This window comes from Prosopis cineraria, unplaced genomic scaffold (genome assembly GCF_029017545.1).
Source record: "Prosopis cineraria cultivar Desert tree isolate PC_DT_omini unplaced genomic scaffold, ASM2901754v1 PC50, whole genome shotgun sequence".
Lineage (NCBI taxonomy): Eukaryota > Viridiplantae > Streptophyta > Magnoliopsida > Fabales > Fabaceae > Prosopis > Prosopis cineraria.
The window spans coordinates 44,948-66,786 of NW_026555380.1; the positions used below are offsets into that span (position 1 = coordinate 44,948).

General features: G+C 32.6%; 3 protein-coding genes across 3 annotated transcripts; all 3 read left to right on the forward strand.

The window, feature by feature from the left end:
* The first annotated feature begins 403 nt into the window (after positions 1-403).
* LOC129295117 (uncharacterized) lies at positions 404-1,003 on the forward strand. The gene has a single exon (XM_054933593.1). The coding sequence runs from the start codon at positions 404-406 to the stop codon at positions 1,001-1,003; it is 600 nt and encodes a 199-aa protein (XP_054789568.1).
* Positions 1,004-13,024: 12,021 nt separating this feature from the next.
* LOC129295118 (protein VACUOLELESS GAMETOPHYTES-like) lies at positions 13,025-13,591 on the forward strand. The gene has a single exon (XM_054933594.1). The coding sequence runs from the start codon at positions 13,025-13,027 to the stop codon at positions 13,589-13,591; it is 567 nt and encodes a 188-aa protein (XP_054789569.1).
* A 4,794-nt stretch (positions 13,592-18,385) lies between these two features.
* Positions 18,386-19,213, forward strand: LOC129295119 (protein VACUOLELESS GAMETOPHYTES-like). Its single transcript, XM_054933595.1, has one exon. It carries the CDS (start codon positions 18,386-18,388, stop codon positions 19,211-19,213), a length of 828 nt encoding a protein of 275 aa, XP_054789570.1.
* Positions 19,214-21,839: the final 2,626 nt, after the last annotated feature.

The following is a 21,839-nucleotide window of genomic DNA, read 5'->3' on the forward strand; positions in this document are numbered from 1 at the left end:
GGTTGGTAAATTTCATGAAGATTTCCTTTTAAAATGAAAACTTCATAGAAATTCATAAATCTCAGCTTATATATAGGGAATAGCTCTCAAGAAAGTTACGTTGAACAGAAAAAAGACGCTATACATGGACATATAAACGATCGTCAAGAAGCTGCAGAAGAAAGTTTAAAGGAGAGGAGGGTTGGCAGCGAATGGGAAGTGATTTTGAAGAGACGATGAATCACCCATGTCATCTTCAGCATCCAATAATACTGAAAAGCGAAGGAGCTCCATTCCAATGCAGTGGCTGCGAGGAGCTAGGGTTTGGCCCAAGGTACCAGTGCCGCGAAACTGATTGTCCCTTCGTCCTTCACGACCACTGTGCCACGGCTCGCCCACCGACCGCCCAAGAATCCACCTGTTCATGGGGAACCGCCGGTTCGACTTCATCTGGGAACCGCCGGGCGGACCGAACAGCCGATATTGCGACTCTTGCGGGCAGGACGTCCGAGGGTTTCTGTATCATGACCAATATTCCAAACACAAGTTTGATTTGCATCCTTGTTGCATGAACCTAAAGAGAACCATGTCTGATCCTAATGGCACTGTGGAGCTGAATCTTAAAGACCAAGCGCCCTCTAAATGTGTGAAATGCAAGAGGAAGTATCTGAATAATGTTCAGAGCAAGGAGGCTTTCAGAGGGTGGTCCTATGTGTCGTCTTGTGGAAACTATTGCTACCATGTTTATTGTGTGAAGACTTTGATTCTGGAGAACAGGGAAAAGGGTTATTTCAATGTTGCTTCTTCTTCTTCTTCCTCCTCTTCTTCAAGCTTGGTCATCGGAAGTGAAACTGCATCAGCTACGAGCTCTTTGGCCATGGATAGAAGAAGAAGATCGTCTAAATTATCTGTCACTCGTGCGTTGATCAAAATGGTGAAAGTAGGATTCAGCGTCATAATATCTGTTTTATTCGGAAATCCACCTCCATTGTTTGTTGCTCTCGCTGAAAACTTGCTAGAATAATAGGCTTTGGACCTATCGGTTTGAGGTATACGTGATTGTGCTTTTACGTTGCTCGTTATACTTAAGTTATACAGATTGTATTATGAGTACTTTGTGCGTCGAACTTTTGAGAGTCAACAATTGATAAAAGTCTCTGCCAGTTGCCTACGTGGTCTCTTGGCACGCACTCTGGTTGCACTTTTTTGCATTGTTGTTAATAAAATTATTTTTGCATTTTGATTTGTGTATATCAAAATCATTCTAGATTAATTTGACTGCGAGAGGCTTTCAGAATTTTCATGGGCTTGAAATTGAACCTCTATAATATCTTCCGACAAGAGAATTTTCACGTTACTATATATGAAAAGTAAATAAAGTAAAATATTAAATATTACCCTAAAGTATCTCAACCGTGAACACCTAGGATTGGCTTTTTCCCCCCTAATCCTGAACGTTTTCCATGAGAACAGGAAAAGATATTCGAATTTAATGAGAAACCAATTTTACTGACTGAACGTAAGAGTTTATCTCAATAGTTCAATTACAACTCATAAGATCCTCACATATAATGAGCAAAAGGGAGAATGAAAATTAATTTAGTTGGAAAATGACAATTAGAGCTCCATAAGAACATTAATGACAAGACTCCAAATTATTGACATTTCAATAATGAATCAGGGTTCTTACTTATAATAAATTATTCTTAAAAATAAAAAGTACAATTTATCTAAAAGGTATTAAAAACATTAAACTAATCAAGGCAATGATTATAAGTTAATAGTCTAACTGTGATTGAATTGAAATCAATTTGATCATAATTAAAATAATATAATTTAATTCAAATATATAAAATATTTATATATGATCATGATAAGAGTAATATTAAACAACTAAAATATTAATTTACAAGTAAATAAAAAATTCATGAATAAATTACATATAATACAATAAAATAGTGATTGAGCTACTTAAGTAAAAAGTTGATAAGTTATTATTTTTTACTCTATCCTTTTAAAGTTAAAATAATATTTTATGCTTAACAAAATTATTTAAAAAATAAAAGTGGTTCAAAAAATAAAGAAAAAATTATTTTTAAAAAGTTTAGAGCATTTAGGCTAGCCCAAATAACTCAAAATTCGAAGGTGTTAGGGCTGAGTTTGACTATATGAGCTTTCTAGAAGAAATAAGATACTTTAAGTTCAATCTAAATAAACTTAGTTTGAATTGAGTGCGATTCAAATAAGTCTGATCTGATTGAATTACTAGCTCTAGATCAAAGGAGTTGATATAGTTGTTTAATTTCTATTGGTCTTTTTTTTTTTTTTTTTTCATAAGCACGAGGGATCTTTGGTACGGACTTTGCTCCTGATCCTTCGTTGTTTGGGCTTATCTTATTCGCAGAATATCAGTTTATGGCTTGTCCTGAACATAAAACCTAGAACAATCAATTTTGCCAATTATTTTTAATGATTAAAAAATGGATGGTAAAATCTGCGAGACCCTTTTTGGAGAGGGTTCTAAAATGAGTTCGAAACTGACTCACGTGAGATCTAAACAGGAAATTTGCTCTGCTATGCTTGTATACAATGAATATATCTCCTTACAGAATGAAAATTGTCATATAGATCTAGATAATTTGGAAAATCTACATCTATTTATAGTACACAAATACTCTTCTGATTCCATTTATAAATTTTTTTAATATATTTTACTAGAATCAAAGAAGATTTTAAAATTCATCAACTATGTCTAAAAACTTTATAAATTTTAATTTTGACCTTATTATATATATATATATATATATATTAATAACAAATTTTTTCTTACAAACATTTAATAGATGGAAAAAAGAAAAAATTGTCATAAAAGTTTAATGATGTGATGTATAAATATGATATGTGTGTGTGGGTGTGCATGCATATTTATATATATATTGCTAATAGTCTGGTAGCCTCATGATATACATGTAATCTTCTCTGTAAATAGGAGGTTGCTTGTTCAATCAGTTTACAGCTTCAAATTATTAGTATCTGTCTCTGTAAAAGAAAAGAACAATTCTTGTATAGATTGATAGGACGGTCAAAATTAATTTAAAATGATGCATTTTATTCATCTCCACACTGAAAAAAAATGATAAAACCATGTCTGGTCGTCTTGAAAATCAATATTTTATGGCTGAAATATATCATATGCAAAATAAATTCAAATTATAAGAGTGTGATAGAATGAAGGCAAAAGTTTAAAATATAATAATATATTCATATAACCAAAAATAAAACAAAGAGAGCGGGACGTCTTTTTTTTTTTATAAACAGATAAAAAAAATTATGTAGGAACCCAAAAAGATGTGTTGCTGACATTTTGCCTTTGATCTGGTTTTTTATTATATTTTGCTAAAGAAACAATATAACTTTAAATTTTTATACTTTATTTGCATTTTTACTATAGGCCCTTATATTTTTAACTTGAAATCAATCCCATGGTCCAACTCTCAACGAGGAGATGACAAGTTACCTGGGAGCAGCTTCCAGACCAACCTAACTTGAGTCATAGCCGTATTTCACTGTCTTTAAGCCCCATCTCGGATAAGAAGCAGAAGTTGCTCTGGACTCGACCAACGGCGTTGCCTATACAGAATAAGTTGGCTTGAAAACTAGATGGTGTGGGACTCTTTGGATCTTTCCTGAGCTTTCTGTACTGCAGTTTGATATATAATGACCCTCGCCAAATACATGATCTTACTGTGTCATCATGATGCATGCAAACATGAATTCGAGAAATCATGAATTCAGAGTGGAGGCTTGCGACGCTAAAGAAAGAGAAATCTCTGGTTTTCTGTCGTAGGAATAGAAGTAAAGTTAGAGTTTTGCTTTATCTTATGCGAGATGCTCTTTGGGCGGGGGATATTCTACTATTATTACTGACTAAAGATCATCACCACCTGATTCAATAAGAAATGACTAAAGGGGAAAAAGATATATGGATCGGATTGGCGTCCTATTAAATAGCATATTATTAATGTTGCTAAATTCTGATAAAACAGCATGTATAGATTAAGTACTTCGCCAGGCAATGTAATCCCGGAGTCATGCTTGTATTAGTCCTTCCTCTCTGTGCGCGTGTGAAGAACTTGTGATGGCCAATAATATTAAAAGATCTTAGTCTATGCCAATTGGCTTCCTGTTCTCTTGGTGGCACTAGCTTTTTTGTACCTTTTTATTATAAACAAAAGTTTAGGTGAATTGAGTCTCAATTATTTACCGTTAGGGTTAGGACATATTTTTAAGTTTAAAGAGCTTATAAAAATACTTATAAATTGTCTACTAATAAAATTCTCACATAATTGACTAGCTTCTGGCCTATATATATACATATATATTAGACTGACATTTTTTTAGCTCAGGCTTTTGTTCAACGTTGGATGACTGGTAAATGAATTAATTATAAAGTCACTTTTATTAATACAAATATCGTCAGGCTCTGTTTCCTTTAGGTGATGACATTTTCGTTCTTTGTTAGAGAATGACCATGATGGGATTAGATAATTTCTTAGATAATGACCTGGAGCATTTAATTGTAAGATAATTTCTAACAGATATACCATCGCTATGTGACTCTCCAATGAGGATCAGTCTTAAATTACACACAAAAACAACTCTCTCACTAAAATTTTCAATGAAAATATGGCCCGTAAAAATTTTTAAGAAATTAATTGTGTCAGGCTGAATTGTCTATTTGAAAAAAGAAAATCATCATTTTTTATTCTGTTTTATTCAATAACATAATCAAAGTAGTTATTTTTAAATGTATAATGATTATTGAAGACAAATATGTTATTTCGTCAAAAATTTAAATATTAAATGTTCGTCAATGTGAACAATAAATACCAGGCGTGTCAGAGACATTGAGTTTTAATTGATAAAAAATGAGTCCCGAACTTCCTTATCATAATTCACTCGAATGTAAAAAATACACAAAACTTTGGTATGACAAGTGTTTTGATTTTTATTAAAATGTGAAAAAGGTTACAAGTACTAGATTGAAAGTAAAAACTAACTAATAAAACTAAAGGCTAAAGGTACAGAATATGAGTCTTTGATATATTGAGTGTTGATTCACTTTTTTTTTGTGTCTTCGTCTTTTATTTATAGTATCAGAGTGGTGGTAGTCGTTTCCTGAAGACCTAAAATGTTTAGTTGAAGAAACTCACCACATAGTCTTTACAAGTGCTTTTCATTTTTTGTAATTAGCCCGTCTCACCGAGATACTTAGGCACAATGCCCATAGATTTTGGAATCACTCAGGATCATGTCTTTATGTGCCAACGGTCCAATGTTCATAACTAGCAGGATTTCGACATGTTTATTCTATAGTGACCTTCTATTGAGCTCGAGGCCAACCCTTTGTTTAGATTGGGCCTGACTTTTCAATTACTCAACCCAAATAACTTTGTGACCTATTCGAGCGATGTTTCATATTTTAGTCTAAACAATAAACAAATTCCTAAGGACTAAATAATAATAATAATAATAAACATATTGAGATAGTAAATTATTATTTTCATATTTCAAAGATAGTTTTTTTGTCATTTTCCCATTAAATAAACCAATTAATTTGAATCGTCTAGATGAAAATTGAATGGCTAGATTTGGATATAATAATATTTTTATACTTTTAATAAGCTATTATTTTAATAGCTAGGTAAAAAATTTAAAATAAAGATAATCTAATAACTAAGGGAGATGGAGATTGGACCACTGACAGGGAGACTACAGTGGATGCGAGTTCAAGCGGCGAGAAGCTTTGAGATCCAGTAACAGTGGTTGCAAGATCCAGTCAATAGTGCTTGTGAGATCCAATGTGGTTGCGAGATCAAAGACGAAGGAGAAGGCGATGAAGACGAAGAAGAAGAAGATATGGAGGTGACTGTAGGGTCGAGATTGAGAAGGAGAAAACACACTAGGAAGGGAGGGTATATTTTAGTATGAAAATTAAGTTTCAATCCTAGGCTTAAATTTTCAAGAGAGAATTTCAATATACAACCCCAAATGTGACTTTATATCAAGTTAGAACTAACAAATTCTAAAAATTTACTATAGGATTAAGGGGCTAAATTGAAAATAGTTTTGAAAGGAAATGACCATAATGCCCATTGTTAATTATTCTTTTAAAGAATTAACAAGTCTCATCACTAAGGCCAGAAGACCGAACACTCTAGGATTAATTTTCACCAAAACTCGCAGGATGAATCATCAAAGTCTCGGTGAGCTTGGAATGCTCCATGAAACAATGAAAAGGAGTTTTGAGATGATTGATCAGGAGGGCGATAACATGCAAGATAAACAGGGCGAGGGAGCGAAAGTCATAATATGAGAATTGAGAGGTAAGACCAAATATCAAGAAAGGGGAGACGACAAGAACGTTGAATAGATTGCATGACTTAAGGTGAAACCATGGATGCATAAGGTAAAGAGATTAATTAGTAATTAAGTAGTGGTACCCTAATGTACTTAAGATTAACGCTCTGAAGGAAAGCAGAGAGCACCCCACAGTTGTGATGGATTTGCACCCCAATGGCAGTGATGAAGGGCATGTCAGGCTAGGGGCTTTTAATATGTCTCTTGTAATGTCCAAAGTTTTTAATTTTATTTTTCGTTTCTTTGGATCATTAATTTTTATATGAAATAAGAAATATTTCAATATATTAAAATCTTGAAATAGTGAAATTTAATATTTTTTATGATTTAAAAAAATCACAATTGCATCATTTTAATTTTGAAAAGTCATAAAAAATTTTTCATAATTTCGAAACTTCAAAATATCAAAATCTCTCTTATTTTTTATAGAAGTCAACAATAAAAAAAACAAAAATAAAATTGAGAAATTGAAAAAATATTAGTGGGGAAAGAAAAGTATGGGGGGGGGGGGGGGGGAGAGAGAGAGAGAGAGAAGGTTGACCAGATATCACTATATAAGCTCGTGAAGAAGCAGAACAAGGAAGTGCGAAGGCAGAGCTGGAGAGAACAGAAGCTTTTGGCGAGGAATATATACAGACACACACACACACACACACACACACACACACAGAAAGTGATTATCAGAGAGATCAGGATGGCTGAGGGGCACGCAGTGTTCCAAGGAAACGTACAGGAATTTAGTGGATGCGATTGGTTCTTCTTCTTCTTCTTCAACCAGAGGAAGAAGCATGCTCAGGACTGCTGATCAGACTGCAATAACCTCACCATCAAGAACATGAAGTAACGGTATACGTTTATATGTATTGCTCATGATCCTGCATTTGTATATACGTTTGTATCAGTACGTCCTTCCTCTGTGCGTGTGTGTGATGTCCAATAATTGATCCCAGTCTCTGCCAATTGGTTTCATGTCCTTGATGCCCCTTGGTTGTTTGTGCCTTTACCGTTCATGCCACTAAAGTTTTCTCAATTAAATTTCTTTGTTTTCTCGGTGTTTGGAGGGGCAGATTTGAAATTAATTTTTTGATTTAAAATTTTTATACATTTAATATCCTTTATTTGTGTAAAGTAAAAAAAAAAATTTAACGAAATACTGACAGTTGAGATTTAAAAATTGGGAGTATGATCACATTATTTTTCAATTAACAAGAAATGAGAATGAGAGATAAGAGAAAAGACAAAAGTGACAAAGGCACCGACAATGGAAAAGAACAAATAGGTTGAAATAATTAAAATTTCAAATATTCTGGATAGGGATAAAATTTGGTAATACAAATTTAGATTGATGAATTTAATTAAATTTAAATTTTAGATGTAAAATTTACGTATTTAAAATTTTTTATTTGGATAATGTCAAAAAAAATTAGTAGAAGAGAAAATGAGTTGAAATTCAAAACAATTATAAGTGGTGAATTAATCTTCCATTTTTCATTCAGTGAAAGACAAGGACAAGAGATACTAGGAGAAGTGAGAGTAAGAAAAAACACTGATAATAAAAAAACATGAAAAAAAAGGGTTGGGATAAATAAAATTTCAAATAATTATAATTTAGAAAGATTTTGAAATTGTAAAAAATTATAATGGAACATGAACTAAATACAAATTCTCATGCATGTTCAAACATGGATAAAATATGAATTTGAATCTAAATCAAGACCAGATCAATGAAATTTTGATGCATGTAAATGGAGAAATTAATTTAAAATGATCCATTTTATTGAAGTTCGCACTACAAATAAAACCACATCGTCTCGACCCAGCCCATTCCGCAGGAGGCAATAAATAAAAACAGTGGTCCAGGGAGCTAGGCCAACCGGGCATTGTGGGCCAGAAGAGCAGCGACTTGTAATCCCTCCACTGAAGAGAGCCAGAGGTGCTCGCTGTTCTGTGAAACCAGCCTCACGCAGTCCCCACTTGTCCAGGAGCCACGAGATCCAAGCTTTCGCTCAAATCCCATGGCTCAACTCTCTTCTTGGAGCGGGCAAGCCAGCACAAAGCAACTAACAGCCCAGTCCAGCCAAACACTAGCCATGTTTCACTGCCTTGTAGTCCCCTCTCGGGTTACAAGCTGACGCTACCCAGCTCGGCGAGTAGTGCTTTAACGTCAGATTGTTATATGCAATAACTTGTTCAGAAACTAGACGGTGTGGAGCTCTTTGGATCTATCCTCAACTTTCGCTACCGCAGTTTTGGGATATATAATGACCCTCACCGAATACTCGATCTTTACTGTGTTATGACCATTAATGGAAAACATGAATCAATCGGAAAATCACAAATTCAGAGTGGAGACTTGCGATGATATAAAGAAAGAGGAATCTGTGGTTTTCCGTTTGCCTTAACTTACGCAATGCTCTTGCCTGTGGGATTTTCTAGCTAATAAAGATCATCACCCGATTCAAAAAGAATCCAGATTAAATGAATGCGGGGGAAAAAGAAAAAAAGGACTATGGATTTCTTCCTATTAAATACCATATTACTGTTGCAAAACTCTGAGGAAACAGCATGTATAGGTTAAGTAATTCGCACTGCAATAGATTAAGCTTGTTTATTAGAGGTGAGGCCGCCAAGATCATCCGTGACTCTCGTGGGAAATTTCTCCAATTAAAAGCTGTCGACGTCTTGTGTGCTCCCACGCGTAATATTCAGGTCGTCCCTCAGCGTGGAAAATTTTGCCCCTTTGTTGTTTGACCCGCTCAATAATAGCTCTTCCTTGTTCTTTCTTCTCAATTTACAGAACTTTTTTTAAAAGCTAGTTAATCTTCCTCATATTTATATTACTATCCTCCGATTTTCGCTTCCACATCACTTGTTTGGTTTCATTCCACGTGTCTTGAACACAAGAAACATGATCGTTCATGACATTTTCCCAACAATCTTGTATTCAGTGGCGGGCCGAAGACCTTAACCCAATGGGGGCAATATTTAATAGATTTTCTTCAAAAAAGTAATAATAATATTATAACAATATATTTAAATGTTTTATCAAATTCTTGATAGAAAAAGGTGCCTATATTTTGTATCTGTTTTGTATATAATTATTTTCAATAAAAAAATACCATGAGTAATAAAAAAAACTTATGTTATAAAAAATTATATTTTCCATTAATAAATAAATGAATTTATAATCTTACTGTACTAAATAATTTTTACCAACTTTTAATTAATCACAAACAATTAAATGATCATATAATTAAACTCACACTTATTCCATTTGGTCCATGCTATAGGGTATTAGTAATTATTTTATGATTCTCAAAATAATTAGTTAAAATTTTAATCTTTAAAAAAATCATATATCTTTTTAATGATAATTTCATTAAATATCTTATAGAAATAGCTTAATAATGATAATTGAAATTTTAATAGACCATTTTTCAAAATAAATAAAAATATAAAGATATAGTTGAAAAAAAATAAGAACTATTAAATATCCTATATTTTAGGCCAAACATAACTTATAAAAAATGCCTACTAATAAAACTCCACCCACTGATTACACTCTCTTCATGTTTTTTTTTTTGAAAAAAAAATCCCCTTTTTATTTTGCTCCACTCTTGCACGCAATCGCCCACACATCCAACCTATTCCACTATTCTTCTTCTTCTTCTTCTATCGAACATTGTCTCTCATTTTCCGGCATGCAAACTCAATTTGAAACCCGCTATTGAAATATAAAGCTTTCATAAGGTTCTCTAATGCTTCATCTATTATCTCACTTTTTCGAATCCATCTACCCGTTTTGTTTCTTCAATCTTGCTCAGGGGGTTCAAGTTTTGCAGATGAGAGGGGGCATCATGTCAACTTATCACACGTTAACATGGTAATTTCAAAAATTGAGGGGAGGGGGGCATATCCCCACCCTCATTTAAACGTAGGTCCGCCTCTGCTTATACTCATTGATAGTTTTATAGTTGAAATTGATATCGAAGCTTCTTAACGACACACTCATTAATTCAGTCTTATCATTTTAGTAATCTCGTGATTAGACTAGAGAATCAGTTTAGAAGAAATTTTCACTTATTGTTTTTTTTAAGTTGTCGATAAATGTACACAGGACTTGGAAAATGTGCGATTCAAATAAATTACCTACTTATTCAAAACAATAAATATTTAAAAAAATGATAATAAAATCTCTCTCAAATATATAAATGATAAATTGATCTTTCAAAATATCATAATTTTCTTAAAGTCCTTAGAGACTTTTCTTCTATCATTAATAAATTTATATAAATTATCAAATTACCCTTATTAAAAATAAATAATTCGCAACTTTTTTTTTATATTCACAACTTTGCATCTTATATACGCAATAATATAACAGCAAATAAAAAATTTAACATGTGAAGTTATGATTTGTTGTTGCATTATTGCGAATATAAAAAATAAAGTTGCGAATATAAAAAGAAAAGTTGTGAATCATTTATTTTGAATAAGACCAATTTGGTAATTTATATAAATTCATTAATGACAGAAAATTTCTTAGGAATTTCAGAAAAATTATGACATTTTACGAGATCAAATTATTATTTATATATTTCAAAGGGACTTTTTTATCATTTTCCCTAAATATTTCTATTTTACTCGAAAGTTAAACTCAGTCTTCGGAATTTTCAATGGATTTGTGTCATTCCAATAGAAGACTTGGAAAACTAGACTTATACACCTAACCATGTTCAAACCTTCTCGCACTTCCGCTTACCCAATATAAGGACACATTTCCATCTGTCTGCTTCAAGAGCTCACAAGCATTGTCCTTTTTTCCTGAGTCGGATTCTCAGATTACTCAGGTAGGGTTTTGAATATTTATTCAGTTCAAGATACTGATTGTGAATTGATCATAAACTGATCAGCGATATTACTGGTTTTTCTGTTCTTGTTTTAACCTCTTTTAAATGTGCCTCGTCAGGGTGTGTTCATAAGAATATCCAGAAGGTTCTTTTGAATACACCTAATCAATCTTTTAAAATAATGATAAATGCAACTCTATTTGATTAATTTAGTCTACTCTTGGTGGATTTGGGCCCAGCCCATTTGGGAGTTTCTTGTTTTTGTTTTTTTTTCTTTTGGTCAAATTGGTGCTTTGGGAGTTAGTCCCACACATTAGAGAAAAACATAGAATAAATAAATGCTTGAAGTCTCCCTGTCCCTCTCAGGTTCTCTCTTTTCTCAATTCTCAGTGATTTATTGCATGCCTAAGATTGAGTTTCAGTGTAATTCAATCTCCCGCGTGGTTTCAAGTTCTAGTGACAGAAAGCAAATTAAAGTTTTTATATAAGCTTAAACTTGGTTTGGCCTATTTAAATATTAATAAATAGACTAAAACTAGATATAAATAAGAAGCCCCTAATACTACTTGGCCTACTTCAACCCTAATCATGGATGCATGAGTGTGTGTTGTGTGTATTATATATTTTGGTTCAGCTAATCATCCCATGATTCTGTTGTCCAAAAATAATCTACTGATGATTCTTATTCTAAAAGGTATACGTCAAGATTTCTTGGCGATAAAAGATATATATCAATTAATTATATTGTTTTTCTTTTTCTTTTTGGATAAATTTATATTGTTTTTCTTCGTCAACGATATAATATGCCGTGACGATCAGTAGTGTATTTATTTGTGAAGAAACTTGTTGGCATCTTCCGCATTATAAATTTTTTTTAAAACATGCAATGCATTAATAAAGTAATGAATATGTGCATTTTATTAAATGGTTATCCAAAAAAATGAAGAAGAAACTTTCGGGAAACAACAGTGAGAAAAGAGAGAAAATAAAGAAGAAATTAAGAAATGGAAAAGCAAAGTCGTCTACAAAATGTAAGATTCTTTTTTAAGAAAGAAAAAGTGGGAGAAAAATTTTAAAAAATAAAAATAGAGAATAGCGGTAAAGTCCCAATAGATCAAATTAATGGCAGTTAAGCCTCAATAAAATATTCTGAAATGAGTTACAAATATTAATTCAAACAGTTATAAACCAAAACGTTATTTAGTTGCAAACTAGCCCCACAAATATGGGTAAAGAAAACTAGGAAGAAAAATTTAAAAAAATAATAAAAAGATTTACAATTTTTAGAAATTTTCTTTCATAGTTTTTTTCTCTTGATGCAAACCCATCCTGAGAGTTACATGTAAAATTTAAATATCATATTTGAAATTAAAAAAATTCAATTTACAATTATTTGATTTAATATTTTTAATTTATTTTTCAAAAAAATTATTAAGGACCTAAATGTTATTAATTTAATATTTGGGGCTTAATTGTCATTTTCTCTTACCCAGGAAGTGTCATTTTTTTTCCAAATAAAAAGCCGCACAAAGAAAGATATATATCTATATATCTATGTGGAATTTAAATTCTTTCATGTTAAGGTTGGTAAATTTCATGAAGATTTCCTTTTAAAATGAAAACTTCATAGAAATTCAGAAATATCAGCTTATATATAGGGAATAGCTCTTAAGAAAGTTACGTTGGACAGGAAAAAAAAAACGCTATACATATACATATAAAAGATCGTCAAGAAGCTGCAGAAGAAAGTTTAAAGGAAAGAGGGATGACAACGAATGGGAAGTGATTTTGAAGAGACGATGAATCACCCATGTCATCTTCAGCATCCAATAATACTGAAAAGCGAAGGAGCTCCATTCCAATGCAGCGGCTGCAAGGAACTAGGGTTTGGCCCAAGGTACCAGTGCCACGAAACTGATTGTCCCTTCGTCCTTCACTACCACTGTGCCACGGTTCGCCCCACCGACCGCCCAAGAATCCACCTGTTTATGGGGAACCGCCGGTTTGACTTCCTCTGGGAACCGCCGGGCGGACCGAACCGCCGATATTGCGACGCTTGCGGGCAAGACGTCCGAGGGTTTCTGTATCAAGACCAATATTCCAAACACAATTTTGATTTGCATCCTTGTTGCATGAACCTAAAGAGAACCATATCTGATCCTAACGGCACTGTGGAGCTGAATCTAAAAGACAAAGTGCCCTCTAAATGTGTGAAATGCAAGAGGAAGGGTCTAAATAACGTTCAGAGCAAGGAGGCTTTCAGAGGGTGGTCCTATGTGTCGTCTTGTGGAAACTATTGCTACCATGTTTATTGTGTGAAGACTTTGATCCTGGAGAACTAGGAAAAGGGTTATTTCAATGTTGCTTCTTCCTCCTCCTACTCTTCTTCTTCAAGCTTGGTCATCAGAAGTGAAACTTTATCAGCTACAAGCTCGTTGGCCATGGATAGAAGAAGAAGAAGGTCGTCTAGATTATCAGTCACCCGTGCGTTGATCAAAATGATGAAAGTAGGATTCAGCGTCATAATATCTGTTTTATTCGGAAATCCAACTCCATTGTTTGCTGCCCTCGTTGAAAACTTGTTAGAATAATAGGCTTTGGACCCAGCGGTTGAGGTTTACGTGATTGTGTTTTTATGTTGCTCATTATGCTTAAGTCATATATGTTTGTATAATATGAGTACTTTGTGTGTCAAACTTTCGAGAGTCAAGATAATTGATACAAGTCTCTACCAATTGCCCATGTGGTCTCTTGGCATGCATTTGGGTTGTACTTTTTTGCACTTTTGTTAATAAAATTATTTTTTTCATTTTGATTTGTGTATATAAAAATCATTCTTGATTTGAAAGCGAGAGGCTTCCAGAATTTTCATGGGTTTGAAATTGAACCTCTGTAATATATTCCGGCAAGAGAATTTTCACGTTACTATATATTAAATATTACCCTAAATTATCTCAACCCTTAACACCTGAGATTGCCTTTGTTCCCCTAACCCTGAGCGTTTTCATGAGAACGGGGAAAGATATTCGAATTTAATGAGAAACCAATTTAACTGACTGAACGTAAGAGTTTATCTCAATAGTTCAATTAATTTAGTTGGAAAATGACAATTAGGGATTCCATAAGAACATTAATGACAAGACTTCCAATTATGAAAATCTCAATATAAGATTCTTACTTGTAATAAATTATCTTTTGTTATTTGGCTTTTATAAATTGGCTTTTTTTCATTCTCATATATATATATATATATATTTTATAAATTCCTAAATAATGCTATAAAGGTTATTCTCATATATGTATAGATATATATATATTTTTCATTCACAACCTATAGTAGAAAATCACAATTGGCTTATAATTTATATCTGACTTATAAATTTCAAGTTAATTTTGTAGATTTCTCAAATGATTTATCTATAAATTGATAAAAAAAAGTCTTGTGATTCTTGTATATCTTCAATTAACATTATAAATAATTTCAAATGTGTTTTCTTAGTTTTTCATATGATTTATTTATATATTGACAATAAAAATTTGAGATTTATAATTGATTCTTGTGAATTTTGAACTAACATTATAAGTAATTTCAATTATCTTTTATTAATTTTCCAACTGACTACTTGCATGTTTTAATTGCAAGTAAAGATCATGATTTATTATTATGATTTTAATAATTTAAAAATTATAACTATCATTAATGTTTTTATAAAATCCTTAATTATTATTTTTTCTAATATCTCATTTGATATGCTGGAATTGAGTTTAGAGAAGTACAAGTAAAATTTTAAAAATGAGTTATTTGGTAAGTTGGAATCCACTTCCATCAAATTTGATGGAATTGAATTCCTCCCCTTACTCGGTGGAATTGGTTTGAGTCCCATTGAAGTGAGATTTTCGGACTACTATACCCTTGTATATTTTATCAATTGACAATTTTGCCCCTCCAAAGTTCTGAACATAATTTGTCTCTCCAGTTCCTCGGACCAACGGCCACCTACTCTGACGCTTCGAGCATCGAGCTTAACTCTGAACCTTCATGCTTCAAGCTTCAAGCCTCCTTCTCCCCTTCGTCAGATCTCCTCATTAGAAATCTCTAGAAACTCTAAAACACCAATCTCATCATCTCACAGTCCATCGTGAATCGTGATGTCTCCCCCTCCGGCGCATCCTCCTCCTCATCTGGCAGCGCTTCCTCCTGAACCTTCTTATATCTCAGTTCTCAGCTTTATTTCTGATTTCTTGGTGAACTATGAAATCTTTCAAGTTCTAACAATGGCTTCCTGATCCCTCATCCTCCCTTGCTTCTCGATCTGAGTTTGGCAACATTCAAGCACGAAGACGATGAACATTTAAATGAAAATGCCTAGAAGGACGTCATCCTCTTGTTTCCAAATTCCATTAGAAAATGTCTGAGAAGTTGGAAACGAAATTTCTTCTGGTTCTTTTGATGAAGATGAAAAGTAAAATAAGGAATATGATGAGTAGTTATTTGTTTGATAATTGCTTTACACATGACTCAAATTCGTCATATTTTATTGCTATTGCCCATCGTTTTCTAGTTGATTGCAATCACAAATTTATTGTCATGCTTATCTCTTTCTTCATCGTTCATAGTTCTCGATCTGGTGGAGAGTTTTCCAGTTTAGGTGTTATCAGATGTGGTGGAGGCTAGATGATGAACAATGAAGATGACAGACTTTTTTTTTTTTTTTAATTTCAGGGATGTTTTGGTCTTTTTGACACATACAACCATATTAATTAAATATAATTTTTATTTCACTTCTATCCCCATATTAAACATACTTTTAGACCCACTTATATTTTCATTTTCACTTTCACCTCTACTTCCATTAAAAACTCTTCCATGTTATTAAATGGAACATAATTAATTTCAAAAGAGGGAATTAATTATAGTTCGATCTCTGATTAATTTTTTTTTAAAAAATAGTTGCAAATTAAGGAATTTTATTGATAGATAAAAGGTTTAAATTCTAAACATAATTTTCAGTTCGCAAGTAAGATTGTTATATGTAATTGTCTAAATTAGTATTTACAATTTATTTTAAAATTTTTTGTTTGGCTGGATCTTAGGGATCGTTCTTGAGCATAGAAATTTTGGCCCCTTCCTAATTTGACGCACTCAATGGTTCTTTCGCTGCTCTTGCTTCTCAAATTCCTCGATTTTTCTTAAGAGCTAATCAATCTCTCTATTGTTAATTAACCCTTTGATTTTATCCTCCACATTATGTACCAATATCTTTATGTGAGCCCAACAGTATATAGGAGATGGTAATTATAATTAAAAAAACGCAAACACACACACACGAAGGGGTTGCAAGGAACGAACCCGTAGGGAGACACACACATTAATTATAGTTTCACTGTATCGACTTGTTTTGATGTGATTAGTCCTTTTTGATATTAAAGCATTAATATGAACCGATCTTTTCTATAAGTAGGGAGTTTGGGAGAAGACGCAAGAGTGCTGTATAATGTAAGTCTATTTGAGAATGTAAATCATGATAAACATCGAATTTGTCACATTCGAGATATTAAATCACATTAAGTTAGCAATCAATACAATTCAGTTAAAGAAAATTCTATGTTCAAACAAATGTCAAGTTGTTACTAATGGGATTGCGTGCTTGTTTGATTTTCAGTTTTTATTTGAAAAAAAATTTATATAAAAAATTTTTAAAAAATAATTTTAGGTTTCTGCACTTTTTTTTTTTTGTGTTCAAGGTTTTCATACTTTTGTTTTTTGATGTTCAAGGTCACTCTTCACAAGCAATGTTATCGAAACCTAGAACACTGACAAAAAAAATGCAAGGATACAAAATTTTATTTTTTAAAAAAATTTAAGTATTTGTTGAATTTAACAAAAATACATTAGAGATATAATTTGAATGTATTTTTTTAGGATTACCGTCGTATTCATTTCAAAGGGATTAATTTATTATAGCGCAACCACTAGTAAATGCGTGTGGACCTAATTAAGCATTGGCAACATTTGTTAGTCAATAGAAAGCGCCCAAGATATATTTGGTAGTCAACATTTGTTGGCGAAAAAGCCTAAACAACAATGATATACGTCAATTTTATAATTATATTTTTTTTATTTCGTCAACAATGAGACAGATTTCTATTATATTAGCCTTGCCATGACCATTAATTTGTATCTGTCTGCCTCGTCTCATTTTTATTCATGGTCATTTGCAGGTTATTTCTTGTGTTCAAAGCATAGAACGTTTAAAAATAATATTGGTTCTTGTTAAACATGATCGATTAATTGACATAACTTTAAATATATTATTTATAGGAAACTCTTTGATAATTTGACCTATAAAATTATGAAATTTCCTTAGTATGTTTTATATTGTATCTATTTACAACGTCATTTATTATACTCCTTTTTTATACAAGTTATTTATTATACTCTATTTGTGCATAATCAACATTATTGATTATGGTTTGTATAGGATAATACGGAAAATATATTTGTTACAAGTTATTCTTATGATAAAGATTTTTCTGCAAAAATTAATTATCAATGATAAATGTCACATATTTAAAAAATTGTTATATACGATGCATGGGACTTTAGTAATTTGGTACAAATATAATACTTACTCCTTTCAAATCACAGTATAGGATATTGGTAATTAATTCACAATTTTTAAAAATATTAGTTGAAATTTTAATTTCTTAAAAAATTATAATTTTTTTTTATTATTTACTCATTAAACATCCATTATAAGTGTCTTGATAATGATAATTAAAATTCTAATACATCATTTTTTAAAAAAAATTAATAAATGAAATAGGAATATAGTTGAAAAATTAATTATAAAAATTATTCAATATCTTATATTTTAGATCAAGTAAGGTTTCTAAAAAATGCCTTATATTATGGTATAGAAAGAGTATCTAATTTGACAATGCCACCTCAGTCGCGACGCTCATACGACCAGTAGAGTGTCTTTATATGAGAAGAAATTAAACTTGCTGGCATCTTCCGCGCAACCACCCCCGCCCCTTCCCAAAGAACATTATGTATAAAGCTCAGGAAGGTTGAAGAGAAATAACGCTAATCTCGTCAAGAATAAGCAGAAGAAAGTAAAGGATCAAGGGGCATGGCGACGACGATGAATCACCCATATCATCTTCAGCATCCAATAGTGCTGAAAAGAGAAGGACGACCATGCAAATGCAGTGGCTGCAAAGAACTAGGGTTTGGCCCGAGGTACCACTGCTCTAAAAGGGATTGTCCCTTCATCCTTCACGACCACTGTGCCACGGCTCGCCCCACAGACAGACCCAGAATCCATGCATTCATGGGTAACCGCCCGTTCGAGTTTCTCTGGGCACCCCCGGCAGGGCCATACCGCCGATATTGCGATGCTTGCGGGAGGGACGTGCGAGGGTTTCTGTATCATGATCAGTCCAGACACGGGTTTGATTTGCACCCTTGTTGCATTAACCTTAGGAGAACCATGTCTGACTCTCATGGCACTATGGAGCTGAGTCTAAAGGACAAAGTGGACTACACGTGTGTGAAATGCAAGAGGAAGGATCTAGATAACGTTCAGAGCAAGGAGCCTTTCAGAGGTTGGTCCTATGTGTCTTCTTGTGGAAATTATTGCTACCATGTCTATTGTGTGAAGACCTTGATTCTGGAGAACTGGGAAACGGGCTACTTCAATGTTTCTTCTTCTTCTTCAAGCTTGGTCACCATAAGTGAGACTACAAACTCAGTGAGAAGGATGATGCCAAATAGAAGCTCGATCACATCAGCCACAAGCTCTTCGGCCATGGAAAGAAGAAGCTTGGCGAGGCCGGGAGTTTCTTCCACTAAAGTGCTTATCAAAATGGCGAAAGTAGGTTTCAACCTTATAATGTCAGTTGTACTTGGAAATCCAACTCCATTGTTTGATGCTCTCGTTGAGAACTTGGTAAACTAGAGTTTGGACCCATCTGTTTGATGCTTTGCGTAGTTGTGTTTTTATGTTATTTAAGTTTGTATGAGTGCTTTGCTTGTCGAACTTTTGAGAGTGAATAATTGATCCGGGTCCCTGCCAATTGCCTACGTGTTCTCTTGGCACTTGGGTTGTACTATTGCACTGTTGTCAATATAATTATTTTTGTATTTTGATTGTGTTTATCATTCTAAATTTCGAATGCGAGAGCCTTTCAGAATTTTCATGTGTTTGAACCTCTGTAATTTCCTCCGCCGGCAAGAGAATTTTCACGTTACTATGAAAACTAGCTCAACGTTATTAATCACCTAAGATTGCCTTTTCTTTTCCTACCCCTAAACCTTTTTTTTTTTTTAATTAGAAGTTGGCAAAAGTCTTGGTAATGTGGTCTTACTCGTCGTCCCCGAGCGTGGAAATTTTGGACCCTTCCTTATTTGACTCGCTCAGTGGCTCTTCGTTTCACTTTCTTCTCAGTTTCCACGATTTTTCTTAAGAGCTAATTAATATTTCTTATTATATATCTCACACATTTCTCGTCTTTAATCCTTTGATTTTGGCCTACACATTAATCATGTTTGATAGTGAGCCCTTCGTTTTTGGAAGAGGAAGAGAAAGGAGGAAAAATGAGGAAGGAGAGGAGAAGAAGAAAATGCATAATAGAGCACAGTAACTGATTATGTGAGGGTAACTCGTCATCATTTCAGTGAGAAGCATAATCGTGCCTGAAAAATTTCAGCATCTATTGGGCATTCTTTACAGAGAGAGAGACGTAGAATATATGATAAGCTATAAAATTAAACTTATAATTCAGATAAAATTAAAAATTATAATAAATAACCATTTATGTGTCGTATATTAAAAATTAAATAATCTTTTTAAAGAGTACGCTATAATAGAGAAGGGAAGGAGAGTGGGGAGCCGCGTTATGTTGAGGGATATGTGAGGTTTATAACTTTGCACCTTTTACTCATGATGTTTGCACCATATAAATTAAATAAAAAATATTTGGGCTTAAAAATTTCTTGGATATATAAAATTTTAATAATTTAAATAAAATATGAAAGGTATATTTGCAGTAAAAGACCACATCAACCTGTTTAATATAACTTTTTAAATGAAAAATGATAATCAATTTATTTATGTTATTGGAATTTTAACCCTAGCATAATTATCATTTTTAATTATTAAATTATAATTTTAAAAAATATTATTTTTTTATTAAGTTATCTTGTACCCTTGGCTCCTGATCTTAGCTCTGCTACTGGAAAGGAGTATAAAAATTATATATATATATATATATATAATTATATTTTTTCTTCGTCAACCATATGATATAACTAATACTCGCACACCCCAATTAAGTAGTGGTGTGCGTATATGTATATAGTTTCTTTTACCAGCGCGCACGCGCGCGCGCACGCACACACACACACTATAGTTGACTAGAAGTGAAAGCTTTCTCCTCTATTAGTTTCTTTTACCAGCATATTTATATATACAGACTATATATATGTATATAGTTTCTTTATTGTCTCTCCTAACCTCTGATGCGGTGGAAGCTGTGAACCATGGGGCTGATACTTCGAATTCAGGAACTAAGACAGGAGTTGGCTGATGTTTCTTTGCCTTCTCTTTACTACAGCTTCCTTTTATTTCCTGTCTTTTGCCTTTACTTTTTGTTTCTGGACCTTTGTATGCTTTTGTTTGGCCAATGAAGTATCTTTGCCCAAGAAAAAAGAAAAGAAAAATCTTTCTCCTTTATGAGTCTCGATCGATTCGAATATGTAGAAGGATCATTTTCCTGATCAACACCGACGTGGGACTCCAATATTGACAGTTTATTATAGGTGAAATTAAAGCGCCACAGATATATTAGGTTGTCAACATTTGATGGCGACAAAGCCTAAACGACAATTATATATATATGAATTATACAATTATTATTTTTTCTTCGTCAACGTTATAATATAATATAATAATTAATATAAGGAAAACATAATTTTTATTTTCTGTACTTTACTAATGTTTTGCTATAGATTTTACAACTTTTTTTATATTTTAGATTTCTACATTTTTATTTTTCAGTATTCTAAGTCCCTAAATGAATAAAATATAAGATTCTTGAACGAATCTAAAACACTAAAAAATAAAATTGTAAGGATTCAGAATACTTAAAAAAATATAGAAACCTATATCAAAACACAAACAAAACGTAAAGACCAAATGTTAAGTTTTTCCTAATAGTATATATAGTAATTAAGTAGTGGGGTGGGTATATATATATATATAGTTATTTTTTGGCAATCACAAATATATAGTTTATTAGACGTGAAAGGGCCGAAGGTATATTTGGCACAAATATAATTAGAGCTATACTTATTAGGCTGGATTACATCTTGAGGCTCTATTTCGGCCAATCAAATCCTAGTCTTAAATTTTTTTGGTTTAAAAGGAATGGGCCAATGGCCCTAATTGAAAACTCTAAATATAATTTATTTATTTATTTTGACAATGCTAGCTTAGCCATAAGGCTCCCACAGCCTGTAAAGTATATAATATTTATTTATGATTTTAGTTAGTTGGAATTGATATGAAGTTTTTTGAGAAAATA

Coding starts and splice junctions, on each gene's coding strand:
- LOC129295117 (XM_054933593.1), top strand. CDS start 404: ATGGGGAACCGCCGGTTCGACTTCATCTGGGAACCGCCGGGCGGACCG.
- LOC129295118 (XM_054933594.1), top strand. CDS start 13,025: ATGGGAAGTGATTTTGAAGAGACGATGAATCACCCATGTCATCTTCAG.
- LOC129295119 (XM_054933595.1), top strand. CDS start 18,386: ATGGCGACGACGATGAATCACCCATATCATCTTCAGCATCCAATAGTG.